A 13,553-nucleotide genomic window follows, 5' to 3' on the forward strand; every position below is an offset into this window, starting at 1 on the left:
TTCCTTCAGCCAGGCGCAGCCTCCGCTGCCGCGGGGCCCCTCCGCCGCGGGGCTGGGCGGGGGCAGAGCAGGTCTGGGAGATCACCGCTAGCGCTTCTTCCTGCAAAACAAACAAGAAAATAAAAGAATTAAGATGGGGAGAGTTATATCTGACCAGAGGGGAGGGAGAGGAGGCAGCAAAATGCAAGAAAATGTCACTAAAAATTCACACAGGTGCCCCTACCCACACCGAGTAACCTCCAAAGTTGGGCTCCTTCCAAAAGGGGCCATTTCTCACCCCTGGGTACAGGCACAGCCCATTTGCTACAGTGCAATTACAAGATACACACTTCATTGCACCTCAAACTTTTAACCTTTTAATTGAACTTCATCCATTTAAAAAAGAAAAAAAAAACAAAACAAAAAACCACCCCAAGAAGCACACTTTCCCTCCCCAGGTAATCGCTCAGGCTTTTTCAGACCTCAAATGCAATGAGAGCACATTTTTCCAGTCGTGCTGATTTTTCACATCTTCACCATATAAACATAAAGGAGGGAAGTGGAATTCTCACTGAAAAGAGCCTGTAGCTCTTATTTCCCCAGCTATCACAGATTCCCTGGGAAGACACGCTCCTGAAGCTTGGAGTTTACCTGTATAACTTAAGCCCGCCCTCTAACGAAGCCAGGCTGACAGGGGAAGTTGGTATTTTAATTAGAATAACTGATGCAGGTGGAATAAACAAACTGTCAGGTAACACAAGCTTCTCCCACCCCTTGAGGAGCTTTTTCTCCTCCCCTACTACAGCAACAGCTTTTATAAAAGGGATTCAAACCTTCCCATCAAGCCTCTTGCAAGGCAGATCCTTTGATTCCTACACCTGCAACAGTACTACTACTACATGGAAAACCACCACTGTAGCTTTGGTCACCTGTATCAGCATAACATAACTGAAAACTTTTTTTTTTTTAAGGCAAAAATACATTCTCAGGTAGAAGACAGCCTCCCCACCAGCCCGGCAAAGCAGACCGGAGAGTGCTCCATCTCATGGAGAGTAAACTATTTCCACAGACAGCTTCCTGAAATGCAAAGGACAGAGAAAATACAGCAAAAGAAGTTTAAAAATCCACAGCTCCCATCGTCTCGGCACACTTTTATCCAAGATACTGTTTGCTACTTACGCAAGAGGAGGTACGTGCTTTGTTCGGCCAGGCCTTGGGCTATCAGCAAATTGCTCACACTAGACTGTAACAAGAACACAGCCTTCAAATCGTTTCCAGTCTAACAGGAATCGGATGAGGAGTCTGTCACAGGTTAAATAATATTATATTAGACCCAGATGCCAACTTCATCACACCTGGGAATAAGTGCCTCTACGTACTTTTAAATGTTCTGCTTATTTTTTAAGTAAGTTTGGTATGAATATGCTTTATTCACAATTTGACAATGTGGTTAGCCTCTTCACAATCACATTTAAAGTGCTGAGTTTGTAGCACTTACAAGTCTCTCAAATCTGCATTTTCTCATTTTCACCTGGAGGTAAAAAGGAACACTTTAAAAACCAGCAATAGCTGGTACTGCTGAACCTGTATGTGCACCAGAAACAAAAATAGAGACATTTTCTGTTATTTTGACCATGGGGACGGAAACAATCTTGGACATTTAGCTGGTCCATCTCCCTGCTGATGGAAAACTGAGAACAAACAACACTCCACGGCTGCTCCGGCCACTCCCATTAAAGTCAGCTAAATAGCCCTTCTAAACCATTTTGGCTGGGGTCAGAGGTTGGCTTTGGCTACTGTTGTTCCTGAACCAAGCCCACCCTCATTCCCTGGAAATAGGATGTTAAGTCATAGCTCTAGAGAGGTCTCAGAGGGATTTGGCATACTGTATCCACCACCTGGTTGTAGCCAACTTCTTTTTAAGCCATGAAGTTAATTCCCACCCAATCCTTTTTCCTTGCCTGCTCGGAGCCTCTTTCCTAAGCACAGTCAGTCTGTTTCGACATCAGCATCTTCAGCATTTGGGTTTTCCCCACACAGGCTGCTCAGAAGGAATCACAGAACCCGATGAAGCTTTCGAGCATCTTTTTTGTCTTTACGGCAAGGCTGACACCACCTTGCTTTAGCTCTCTGGAAGCCAACAGCAGATACATCAAAACCAGCACGGCAAGGTGGGGAAAAGACAAAATGCTATCATCAAGGAGGCAGTGGGGAATATCTCTGCCACCACTTGGCACAGGGCTCCCTTCTACACCAGGAATAATCCTCTCCCTACAGAAAGCAAGGCTCCCCTTATGGGACAGCAGAGGAAATCTCAACAGAAGATTCACTACTGTGAAGCCATGGAAAGAATTCAAGTGCAGGCTGACTTAACAGGACTGAAATGGTTTGCCTGGGCCAATTCATGAGGAGGCAAACAGAACCAGAGGCTCATTTTAGTTAACTTGTCACCAAAACAGGCCTGTAAAGCACCAAGCAGTGGAGACATGACAGGGTGCATGTATTCTCCATCATCAGGGGCAGGGAGAGGACACAGAGGGACGGCATTATCTTCCTCAGCAGCATTCACAGAACTGGAAAGGTTCACAGTACTCTGTCCTGCCCTCAGACAGGGCCAGCGGGGACGTAAAATCCTATAGCAGCCCTGCATCCCCGCTGCAGAACCACACCGAGTGAATTCCTCCGGGCAGCAGCTGTTCCCTCTAATAAGGTTAAAAATTGTCTTCCCAAGAACAACCCAGCACCTATGTCATGCAGACACCATACACAATCTTTCAAAGAAGTCCGCTCTCTTGTGCTCTAGTGCCTGTAGAAAGCCCTGGATTCTCTCTTCCCGCATGGCGGTGCATTTCTGCAACAGTGTCCGTCGGCGCCGAGAGTCTCCGTGGGACGCAAACCCCTCCTGCTGCAGCTTCTTTGTCACGTAAGCCTGATCCCTTTCCAACTCTTGTCGCCTCCTTTCCTCCGTGTAGGAGTCTCTGGCCTTCTAGAGTGAAAAGCAGCAGAGCGTTAGCATTTTACCAGGCCTTCCAGCTCATCTGTGCTGCAGATGCAAGGCAGCACAGCTTATGGAAGAAATAGCCTCTGCTTGGCCATCAATCTGCAGGTTAAATGAAGGGTGGCTCTGTGTGCGCCTCCTCCACTTCGAGGCAGCCTGCTTCATTGGTTATTAAAAAAAAGATATATATATATACAGGGATATCCTTCTGGACCTTCTCCCCAAGAGACAAGTCCGCTCACAGCATTAACTACTTGTTAAAATAGGTAAAGGTCATGACAGGTTGTGGAAAAACCCTCAGATATCAGAATCAGAGAGGAACAGCACACGAGAGGACTTTCAAACCACAGACGTGCACACCAGTGTCATCACAGAAACTTTGATCCTATTCACACGGCAGCTGAAAGGTTTTAGGGGATTCAGAACAATGATTTATGGGGCAATTCTTTGAGCTGACGATCAGGTATTGAGTTAATCAGCTTCAGTAAAAAAGCAAGAGTGGGCACAGCTTTCCCAAATGCCTGTGATCTAATAACATACCGGGCTCGAGACACAGCAGGATGGGCAGGAGAAAGGTAAAGGCAGGAGCTATCCTTGCCTACCCTTCAAGCATTTGAAATAGTTTTGCAGAACATCACTTTTTGATTTCTTCTTATAGCACATACCCTAGCCTGCAGCAAAACCACATCTGCATGCAGGAAGAGTAAGCTTTCATTTTTAAAAAGAGTCAAATTGGTCACTGTGACATAACCTGACACACACACACTCTTAGGGAGTGCTGGCCTTTCAAATGAGCAAGAAGAATAATTATTCTAATGAGAGCCTCTCTGTTCACCATACTTTCCCGGTGCCCAACACAGTAGTCTATGCTCTGGCACTGCAAATTAGCTTTTGTTGTGCTGGGAATGAGAGTAGAAATATCCCTAGCTACTGAAAGCCCACTGAATTGACAGCACTCCACTGCTGTAGCTCAGCTTATCGGAAATGCAAAGATCATCAGCCTGTTCAGCGTAAGACTCCCACCCTTGGACAAAGTGAAATTCTGTCTGTTCACCAGAAGAGACTCTGCATGTCTGCTTCCATAGGGCACATTTGCCAACCAACATCTGCATTCTCTCCCTCAGTCTACCACGTACCAAAAGCAGGTTAGAGCTCAACCTGGGACTAAGCAGTGAGCAAGCACCAGCCCGCAGACTCCCTTGAGCAGCAGGCTCACTGGAAAATGAAGATGGCTATTAAAGGTGATGCTGTTTGAGTTGATGGAAGGATCTTTTATCAAATGCCTCCAAATCAAGTTTTTTTTTTTTCCTGTACCTTGTCAAATCTTCCATCCAGCTGCTTAGCCACACCGTAACAGCCTCCAGTGTCCTGAACACAGCAGCGCTCTCCCACAGCGGGCACAGCTGCTGTCATACATTCTGGCTTCTTAGCAAGTCAAGCCCCTAGCCCCACCATTCTCAATGCCATGCAACCCTTCCACCAAGGTAACTTGTTTCAAGAGCTCCGGTTACTTTTGGCTTTCAAGATCACCCATTTCAAATGTGAAAAAAGCTTCCTCATCTCAGCAGTTCCTCTAAGTGAGGAGACCTCCCTTCTGCACAACTGGGCTGCATCCCTTAAAACAAGGGCAGCTTCATACACTGCTGACAAAGTGGGTTTCACAGCAAGAAAACTAACCAAGGAACAAATCTGGCCACTAAAAAACCTTGATGATGGCATAGCATGAACACACATAGAGCCACAAACAAGAACTAAGAAAGATGAGACTAGCTAGGAACAGAAGAAGCATTTGTTACCCATCAGAAATTAGCACTAGGAGGAAAATCAGAACAGTGACCTTACCGTTCATAATAGAGGCAAAGGTCAATCACAAACACTACTGCCTTTTTTGCTTTCCACTTCACACAGAAGGTGAATTGCCATTAGTTGTATTAATACAATGAACTGCTGGTAGGAAAAGGGCAGACTTGGGGCAGAAACAGGAATAAAAGATGCTAAGGATGTGGAGAACTTGGATGCTTCCAGGCTGACTGGACCTGATTAAATTCACCCGTAACCACAACAGTCTATAACCTCTTTGACAACTCTGAGGTGTGGAAGGTCCCTGAAGGTAGAAAAGGGCAATGTGATGCCTGTGAGGACCCAAGTAATTAAGGAACAGACACACTCAGAAGCCAGATATGGTGGAGGTAATAGTCACCACACCGAGTTCCTCCTCCTGCCAGTTACTGCTGTCTCTGTGCTACAAGCTGCTGCCCTGCCAGACTTCCCCATTCAAGAGCTCCAGCTCCCAGATTTGTTTTGCTTGAAAATAGCCAGATTACGAAGTCACTACTAAGTTGGCCAGATTTATCTGAACCAGGTCAGGGAGAGCTCACAACAAATTTAAGAGGAGAGGAACAATGAGAATGAGCAATAGGAACAAACTCTTCTGTAGGCACATCTGGACCCACCAGGAAGAGGATAGTTCTCCAGTCTCACAGCTCAGGCAGCCTCACTTCAGCTCCCAAGAAAGGAAAACTCTAAACCCACTTGTTACCACCCTAAAAACAACAGCAGAGTTAGAGGAAGAGCATGCAAACTCTCCCTGCTCATTCCAGAGCGAACTCAGAAGTCTTTGCTTAAACCACTGATGAAGTGGTTCGAGTTAAACTGGCTGGGTTTGCCCTGTAGCAGATCAGGAGTGCTTACTCATTTCATCCTGTCAGCTGAGGAGCAGGGACAGATACTTCCAGCTGGTGGAATGAACAATGAGTAAGAGAGACAGTGGTGACTTCAGATATTTCAGATATTCCCAAAAGCAGAGGAGTCTGTCCACATGCTAAGATGTTGTAACAAGCCATGTGGGTACAGGAGAAGCAACACATTAGCTGCTACTGAAACAAGATCTTAACTAACCTCACTAAATGAACAATTCCTCTCTTCCCACTTTATGCTCTCTCACCTGATCTCCAGCATGTTGCTCTGCAGGTAACGTGCTGTGTTGAATTTTCCATCTCCCTAAGGCTCCCTTACCTGTAAAGCACTGTAGTTCATCTGGAACCGAAGGATAGCCTCGCACAAATTCCAAAAGGAATATTCTGGCCACAAGACTGACTGAAACACCAGGCATGAATGGGATGTCTGCAGAAAGCAAGATCACCAACAATTTAATCATCTAGCAAGGGAAAAGTCATCAAGATGCAGCTCTGTTGGTCAAACTACACCGGTTTCCCCACAATGATTTTACCTAGGCTGCGTTATCAGATTCTACTTAAAATGAAATAAATACCAGCCAGGAGAGTTTGAAACTGCACAATGTAGAGCCCTTCTAATTAGTTTTTAATGCTGGGACATTAGTCACCCATCCCTGTAAAAATACCAGCAGAATTCTTTCTAATGCTATGTTGGTCTTCACAGAGGTATTTTTAATAGCTTAAGCATCACAGACTTATAACAAAACTAAAATAGCAACACTGGACTACCAAAGGCTGAGTTGGGGGAACAGCAGATGAACTGAGGATCAGGACATGACATTTAAGCCATTCATCAAATGACATCTCGTGATATTTCTTGCTGCCCACTCATGGCATTTAAAGTGCTTAACGAATCTAGGAGTTGTGGTGCGCTGAAGATATCCTAGAGCTGCAAGATGCAAGCTTTCAAGTTAAAATTTATTTTCGCCACCAAGTCCCTCAAAGTTTCAGGTAAATGTGTTCCTATGACCATCACTACAAATCTAACAATTAAAAGGACTCTGTGTGACTCTTAAAATTGTAATGATACAGAAAATTTTAGTGTCAATTCTATAAAAAAATACCGTAAGAACATTTTCTTTGACACCAGAGAATCATCCTGAATAGCACAATGCCCTCCTACTTTGGGGCTGCCAGGACACACATGGTTGCTAGCAAAGGGAAATTTGCACTAACGCTCTGGCACGTGAGCTGGCAGCGTGAGAGCACAAGCACGCGTTCTCCTCCGCTGCTTCTGCTGTAATCCATGGCACAGGAGAGGGGCATTGCGCCAGCCAGACTCACAGAGCACCGACTTCCCCAGTAACAAGCTCAGTCTCTGAGGCACCTCTGCCAGGGCTCACCACCAAGACGAGCAAGCAAAATGTTAGTTTGCAGCACTAACACCCATCCAGGGTATACGTGTGCCCAAAAATACAGGGAGGAGAGGGAGATGCCTTGGTAGGCAACCGCAACTCCGGCCAGACAACTTCTGTGAACTTGCCAATTAAATAAGTTGGGATAGGAACATTTGATGTGGTCACTTGAAGGCAATTGGGTTTTGGCTCCAAATTGTACATGTAAACCAAAATGTTAGCTTTAAGTAAAGCAGCCTGACTCAACTGTTCTGCAAAGTTTGGGTTACAAATCAGTCAATATTGCCTAGCACAGGAGAGAGACAACAGCAGCTTTGGATACTGTAGCTGGAAATACATGAACTATATGCGTTAAAAACTTGCTGTGTTTTAACTTAGCAGCCTAGTCACGCTGATTTGACTTTGCCATCCCTAGAACCTATCTTGCGAGGTCTTGTTTCATTATGAAAGTCAAATAAACTTCTGAAACTGTGACAAGTCAGGCATGTATGTTGCATGTACGTTATAGGGTTACACCTCCAATACCTACAGCTGACATGTGACAAACACCTCTCCCAGGAATCTAGAAATTCTTCCTGGGATTTCCTCATCCCAGGAAAGCACTGCCAGGTTAAATTAATCAAAGCCAGGAATTTACCAATTGAGGAATTACCTAAATGTGAAAAGAGGAGCAAAAGGATGAGTAATTCACGATTTCCTTGACTGCTGTCAGCTATAGTAATTTGTGATTTCTTATTAAGTGTTTTCAGAATGATACAATTTCAGACTTGTGCTGAAAGGTATTTTTAGGCAATCACAGAACAGCAAGAAACAGATTCCTCAGAGGTGCCCCAGCATTCAGTCCATCCAAGAAGTTACCCAACCCCTGGCAGAGGGAGTTTAAGAGCCTGCACGTCAGCTCACACCTGGAGTCAGCAGAACACTCTCCGATTCAAAGATGGAATATTTCAAGAAGAAAACAAAGACTTTACCTGCCATAGCAAGAAATCACTCAACCGAACCTCTCCAGAGGTTCGAATCAGGAGGTCTGGGTCAGGGGAGTTGTTGGTGTACAGACACTTATCGAGCAATGATTCAGACACATCACTAAGAAAGACAGATGCATCTTATTAAGATCACTTTCCTGAGGTGGCACTACTAAATCAGAATTACTAGAGGGGTTTTTTTTATGAACACAGGACTGCAGATTAAAACTGGGTGGTGGAGCTGTACCACAGCCAGTCATCAACTTGCTTCTGAAGGACACTGCTGTCTGCTCCCCAGGGTATTTCAAATGCTCTTTCAGCCCCCAGGCATCTCCCCCATGCTCTTTGAAACATAATACAGAGGTGGAACCAGACTGTGAAGACTTCTATCTGGAGCAGAGTGCTAACTACTCCATCTCCTCCAGGGTGGAGGAACAGTTCAGTATTCGTGATTCATCTGTTGTTTGACCTCGTAGCTAAGACTGCCAGCCAAGCAGCCAATTGTTGTGGCATAAAATCTGCCTTCACATTTAAACTAACTTAAGACACAGACCTAACTTCTCTTCTGTCTTGGTTGTGTATCTATCACCATGGTAACTGAAATAATAAAAACCAAACATTGCATAGTAACTTTAAGTCATTTGTTCCAGTCATCCTGGTTTAATGAGATCTATTTAAAAGACACTTGGCTTCTGAGAGGCTATTAATAAAGCGTAGGAGGTAAGACCAGGCAGTCTTCATCTATGAAGCCTCACACAGAAAGACAAGAGTTACCTGGGTTCGAGCAGTCCTTGTTCCACCCCCCATGCCATCTCCCTGACAGCATTGCTGATTTCATGTCTCGATGTGTACGCAAAGCAGACATTTAGAAAGCATCTGAAAAGAGGAGAAATACATGAAAGACTAACCTAAGGGAAGTGCAGCATGTGAGAGAGGAGCATCTACAACAGTTGTGTGTGCTTGTAGGACAAAGGGAAAAAAAAAAAAAAAAAAAAAAAAAAAAGGTGTATCACGGCTGCCAAGTCTCAGGCTTCAAGTAGAAGAGGAAGGCGTGAGGTATCAGCTACATCAAACTGTGCATTACTTACTTGTTGTAGTTCCTAGTTGCCAGCACAGCTTGGGCAATCAGCTCCTGAATATCCAAGGGCAGAAGTGGCAGGTCCCCGAGGACACGGATACACACACCATGCTTCTTCAGGCTCTCCCTACACCCAACAACAGGAGTGAGGACTACAGAAAACAGATCAGTCCCTACTGCACAAGTGCCACATTTGCCTTGTGTAACATCCACCAAATGGAAACAGCAGGCACAGCTTCAGCACAACTAAGAATCAGAAAAAGGCAAAATGACCAAATGCTTTTCAGGTGTTAACACCTGGCTTAGATTTGACCAGCCCAATCCATTCCATAAAGGGAAACTGGGGTACGAGTTCCTGAGGTACACACACAACCAGAGGATTATTAAGTGATCACAGGTTAGGCATTTATATCCTGAAGTTATATTAATCCACATGGAAAACTTAGAATACCACCACAGACTCTGGCCACCTATAACTAATTAAAAATTAAGATGACTAATGGTCACACACAGAGCAGCACAACTACTTTCTGATGTAAGGGAAGATTAACATCGGGTGGGATGGGTGGAGTGAACATCAGATGAGATAGGAAATCATCCATGCCTGCTATAGCATTATTCTGAGCAGACAGGACACCCTGTGGGATCTTACAGGTTCCTGCTGCTGTCTGCCTGGTGGTATGCACCCCCTGATGAAAGGCTGCATCAGGTACGAACCAGGGAAATTGCCTCTGAGACATGGTGTGCTGCAGCGCTCAGATAGCCCTGCCTTCCCATCTTCTACTAGCACACACACACTGTCCTCGCCCTCCCATTCTTCCAGCTGCATCCCCCTCGCTGCCTTTCAAATTCACTTCAACTGGATAAGCACCCCTTCCGTGCACCACTCAGGCGTAGGAAAATGAACACATCCACCAAGCAGCAAAGCACCATAACACCACTCCCTGCTCCTCAAATCAGTACTAGTTCTATCTACACCCAATATGTGAACTAGTTCTCCAACTCTAACAAGCGACTTAACACAGCACATGCTCATATGTAGAAGTCTCAAGCTACCGCAAAGCAAGTTGTCGAGCTAAACTCTCATCTGCCAAGAATTCTATGGCAGAATTTAAGACAAAGCTTTGATACTTCATGAAAATAAGGCGTCTAGCACTCTAGTGCTAAGCAAGAAGTTCTAATTACACTGTGCTCATCTGCAAGCTGTAGTATTCCAACTGTTTGGATGGGATCATTGCACAGTAAGCCATGCGATACAGACACAAATCGGGTGTGCCTGGGGACTGTGCATGCTCAGGAGCTGTACATCCCACCCAGGTAGGCAGAGCCCCTCAACACAAATCTCTAGCTAGAGGTGGAGAACGGCTTCCTTTATTTAATCTATTTTCACAACTTCTAACAGCCCTGTAAACACCTCTTAATCATGTTCTGCTTTAGTACCACCCTGTAGGATACAGACATGAGAGGATTCTTACTGTTCTTCCAGTAGGCGGCTAAATTTCTGTCTTGCCAGATCCATTAGTCCATCCACCTCCTCCTTGGAGCGTTTAAAGTTCTCAATACTAAAGGCATAAACAGTGACCTCCCGAATGCCCAGATTTAAGCACCACCGTAATGTCTGCAAGACGACAAAATATAATGGAAAACAAAAGTCAGGAAAACAGATTCGGTCAGACAGGTCAGCAAGACCCAGGTCTCCACTGCTAAAACCCTCCTGTCATTTCCCACTATGCTGGACTGGATCAAATGAAACAATTATCAAGAGCTGACAATGAAACCCACTAGATGAGAATTTCAGATTCATCTTAAAGAACAGGAGGAAAATATCACTGTCTAAAGATGCAAATACACAATAACTATGGGACTAATCCACCCAGGGAAAGCACTTACTGTAGATAACATTATAAATTATATAATACCTTACCCTTCAAAACATTTCCAGAGAAATTCAACCTGCTTCACAGAATTAAAAGCTTCAGATATTTTAATCAAGTGTAAAACAGAGAGGGGGGGGGGGAAACCAGCTGATGAGAATGACTCTGCAAGATTACAGGAAGAGAGAGAGGAGCTGAAGCTGGGAAATCTGATGACAAACAGCAGCTCCAAGCACAGGCCTGACTCCAGTGAAGAAGAGGAACACAATACACCAATCAAACGGTAAACAAGTCAGCTGGTGAACACAGCTCAAACTTTCAACACACAGCTGAAAGGCAGCAAACATCCTTCTCACCTGTGCCAGCTTATCAAAGCCTTGCGAATGCCCCTGCTGTCTCTCCACGTGGCACTTTTGGGCATAACGACGATTGCCATCCATGATGAAGGCAACATGCTTGGGCATTGGACCTGCCTGGAAAAGAAGGAGAAACACAACAAATCAGACAGTGAACGGCCAAGCTGGCATCTTGCATCACAGAGAGTTTAGTCATGCTGTTCCTGGCAGCACCGCCTATTTGTAGGAGAGCACTGTGTATCTCCCAGCTTCCAGGCTGGAGCTGGAAAGAGTAAGATGTTAATTACCTCTTTGCTAACCCCAATTTAGGCTCTCTAAAAAACACATCAGTGTTGACAGTTGCCTAAAGTAAAAAGCAACTTTGCCCTCCCTGTTTCTATTGCATGACAGAGAACTGTAGTACTCAGGAGAGCAAGCAGCTACCCCTCTGCAGCCACAGAGGAGGGCGTACCCTGTTTTATGCTGCCGTAATTGTAATTATTTTTTATTTCAGAGCTCAAGGGCATTTTCACAGACACAATTCACTTAAGAGAAAACAAAAAAAAAAAGTCATGAGACTTTCCCCCTGCTTAAGAGACTCGAGTATTCCTTTCCGCTGACCTCATTAAGTCTGCACAGATCCTTTTGCAAGAAGGATAGCATCACCAATCTCAAGACTCTGCTGAGCAAGGACAGAATTTTCCTGGAACTAGTGAGTTATTATTCTAATCAAGAGAAACTCAGTGTCATTTCTCAGACTCACAATTCAGCCATCTTGCTTCTCTCCCTCCTCCCATACCCTGCCTTCATCAGCAAGGGCACAAAACACAGAAGCCTGGGAGTGTAAGCTCATTATTGGCAAGGACTGCCTATAGCCCTGCTCATTTGCAAGACTAAGCTTAAGTAATTTTCCATCCTCAAATGCTGTTGAGGGATGTACATCCAGTGCCAGCATTAATATGCACCCTTGCTAGCAACGCTATATTTCTAGAGCAGAGCAGTCAGAGACCATTCCACTCTGAACCCTGACAAACCTGCCAATTCTTTACTACAGGTAACCAAATTAATTCCTTACCTTAATGATGTTGGCACAAAATCTCTCTATGATGGTCAGCTCGCCTTCTCTGATCCACGACATGTCTTACCGAAAGCTCCTTTTCTTTTTCAAGAGGAAGACGAAAATAAAGGGGTTAGAGGTACAGAAGATTCTGTCTGAGCCCAAAGCAATGCTACAAACCATCACCTTGGAAAAATAAACTTTGACTAGCTGCTTTGGAGTCCTTTTTATCATCTGTACAAGTACTTTGATGGGGGAGCTCAGAACTGAGCTCTGGAGTTTTCCAGCTGTACACCATGCGCATGGATTCTGCACTATCTGGCAGCATTAAACAAAACATTACTGCGTCTTCCAGCCAAACTAGCTGGTTAGTAAGAACAGACCCACAATTTGGGCTATCACCAGGCACGCCACAGAGTGGCGGCAGCACAAACTGACCTTCAATGCTTTTGAGTTGTTGGAAACCTTTCAAATAAAGCAACCACCTACATCCCCAGCTACCCTGCACTGGCATCACCACGGATATTTCTCTCCCTTCACGAGCAGGGAACTGTAGCCTCTGGAGCTGTAAAAATACTGGGGTTTTTAATGTTATCTGCACATTGAATGCTAATGTCTAGTCTGAGCTAACAAGATACAAGAGTTTGCTGAACTTCCACGCTAATCTCCAATTCTCTCAGCTAGGAGGCCTGGGAGATGTGGGCAAAGCAGCTGTGGAGAAAGAGATGTGGGGGCAGCCACCCTGTACACATCTAAGGACCAAAACAGGTTCAAATTACACCGATTCATTAGTTTTCTGTAGTATCGGCCTTCTCTGCCCCTTCCCTCAGGAAGGGATGACTTAAGCCACAGATGCAACCACAAAACATTACAGCAAGAAATTGCTGAACCTCGGGCTCTAAAGCTCTTAATGCTCCCCTCGAATAACGCAGGCTGAAAACGCATCCTCTTTGGCTACTAACAACAATCAATCTTTTACATACGATTTCACACAGCCATCTTAAAAAAGCAGCTTCGCAAAGAACCCCCTGGTCCGTAAGCCAGGGGCAGAGCACCAGGAAGGACACGACTCGCTCATGCCCAGCCGGCTGGGTGCAGCCAGGCGGTTCTACAGCCCCCGGCCGCTCTCTCTCCGGGAGGCAGCTCTCCCTACCGACAGCCCGGCCGCCACCCACCG

The 13,553-nt window shown here is 45.2% G+C and overlaps 1 protein-coding gene across 2 annotated transcripts; it reads right to left on the reverse strand.

Moving 5' to 3' along the window:
• Positions 1–2,005: 2,005 nt before the first annotated feature.
• On the reverse strand, positions 2,006–13,490 carry DHDDS (dehydrodolichyl diphosphate synthase subunit). Of its 2 annotated transcripts, XM_009648480.2 has the most exons (8): positions 12,395–13,484; positions 11,341–11,457; positions 10,586–10,728; positions 9,121–9,237; positions 8,807–8,908; positions 8,039–8,153; positions 5,993–6,100; positions 2,006–2,965 (listed from the first exon to the last, which is right to left on the reverse strand). In XM_009648480.2, exons 1-8 carry the CDS (start codon positions 12,455–12,457, stop codon positions 2,729–2,731), a joined length of 1,002 nt encoding a protein of 333 aa, XP_009646775.1. In that variant the 5' UTR covers positions 12,458–13,484; the 3' UTR covers positions 2,006–2,728. The 2 variants fall into 2 exon arrangements, with proteins under 2 accessions (XP_009646775.1, XP_035744293.1); XM_035888400.1 differs by lacking the exon at positions 5,993–6,100 and having other exon boundaries at positions 12,395–13,490.
• Between the last annotated feature and the right edge of the window lie 63 nt (positions 13,491–13,553).

This window comes from Egretta garzetta, unplaced genomic scaffold (genome assembly GCF_000687185.1).
Source record: "Egretta garzetta isolate BGI_Z169 unplaced genomic scaffold, ASM68718v1 scaffold101, whole genome shotgun sequence".
Classification (NCBI taxonomy): domain Eukaryota; kingdom Metazoa; phylum Chordata; class Aves; order Pelecaniformes; family Ardeidae; genus Egretta; species Egretta garzetta.

Excerpts from the sequence above, each read along its gene's own strand:
- DHDDS (XM_009648480.2), bottom strand. The coding sequence starts at position 12,457 with ATGTCGTGGATCAGAGAAGGCGAGCTGACCATCATAGAGAGATTTTGT. Across the intron at positions 9,238-10,585 it reads AGCCGCCTACTGGAAGAACA|GGAGAGCCTGAAGAAGCATG; the intron begins GTAAGAATCCTC and ends TGTTGGGTGTAG. Across the intron at positions 2,966-5,992 it reads TGAACTACAGTGCTTTACAG|AAGGCCAGAGACTCCTACAC; the intron begins GTAAGGGAGCCT and ends TTTTCACTCTAG.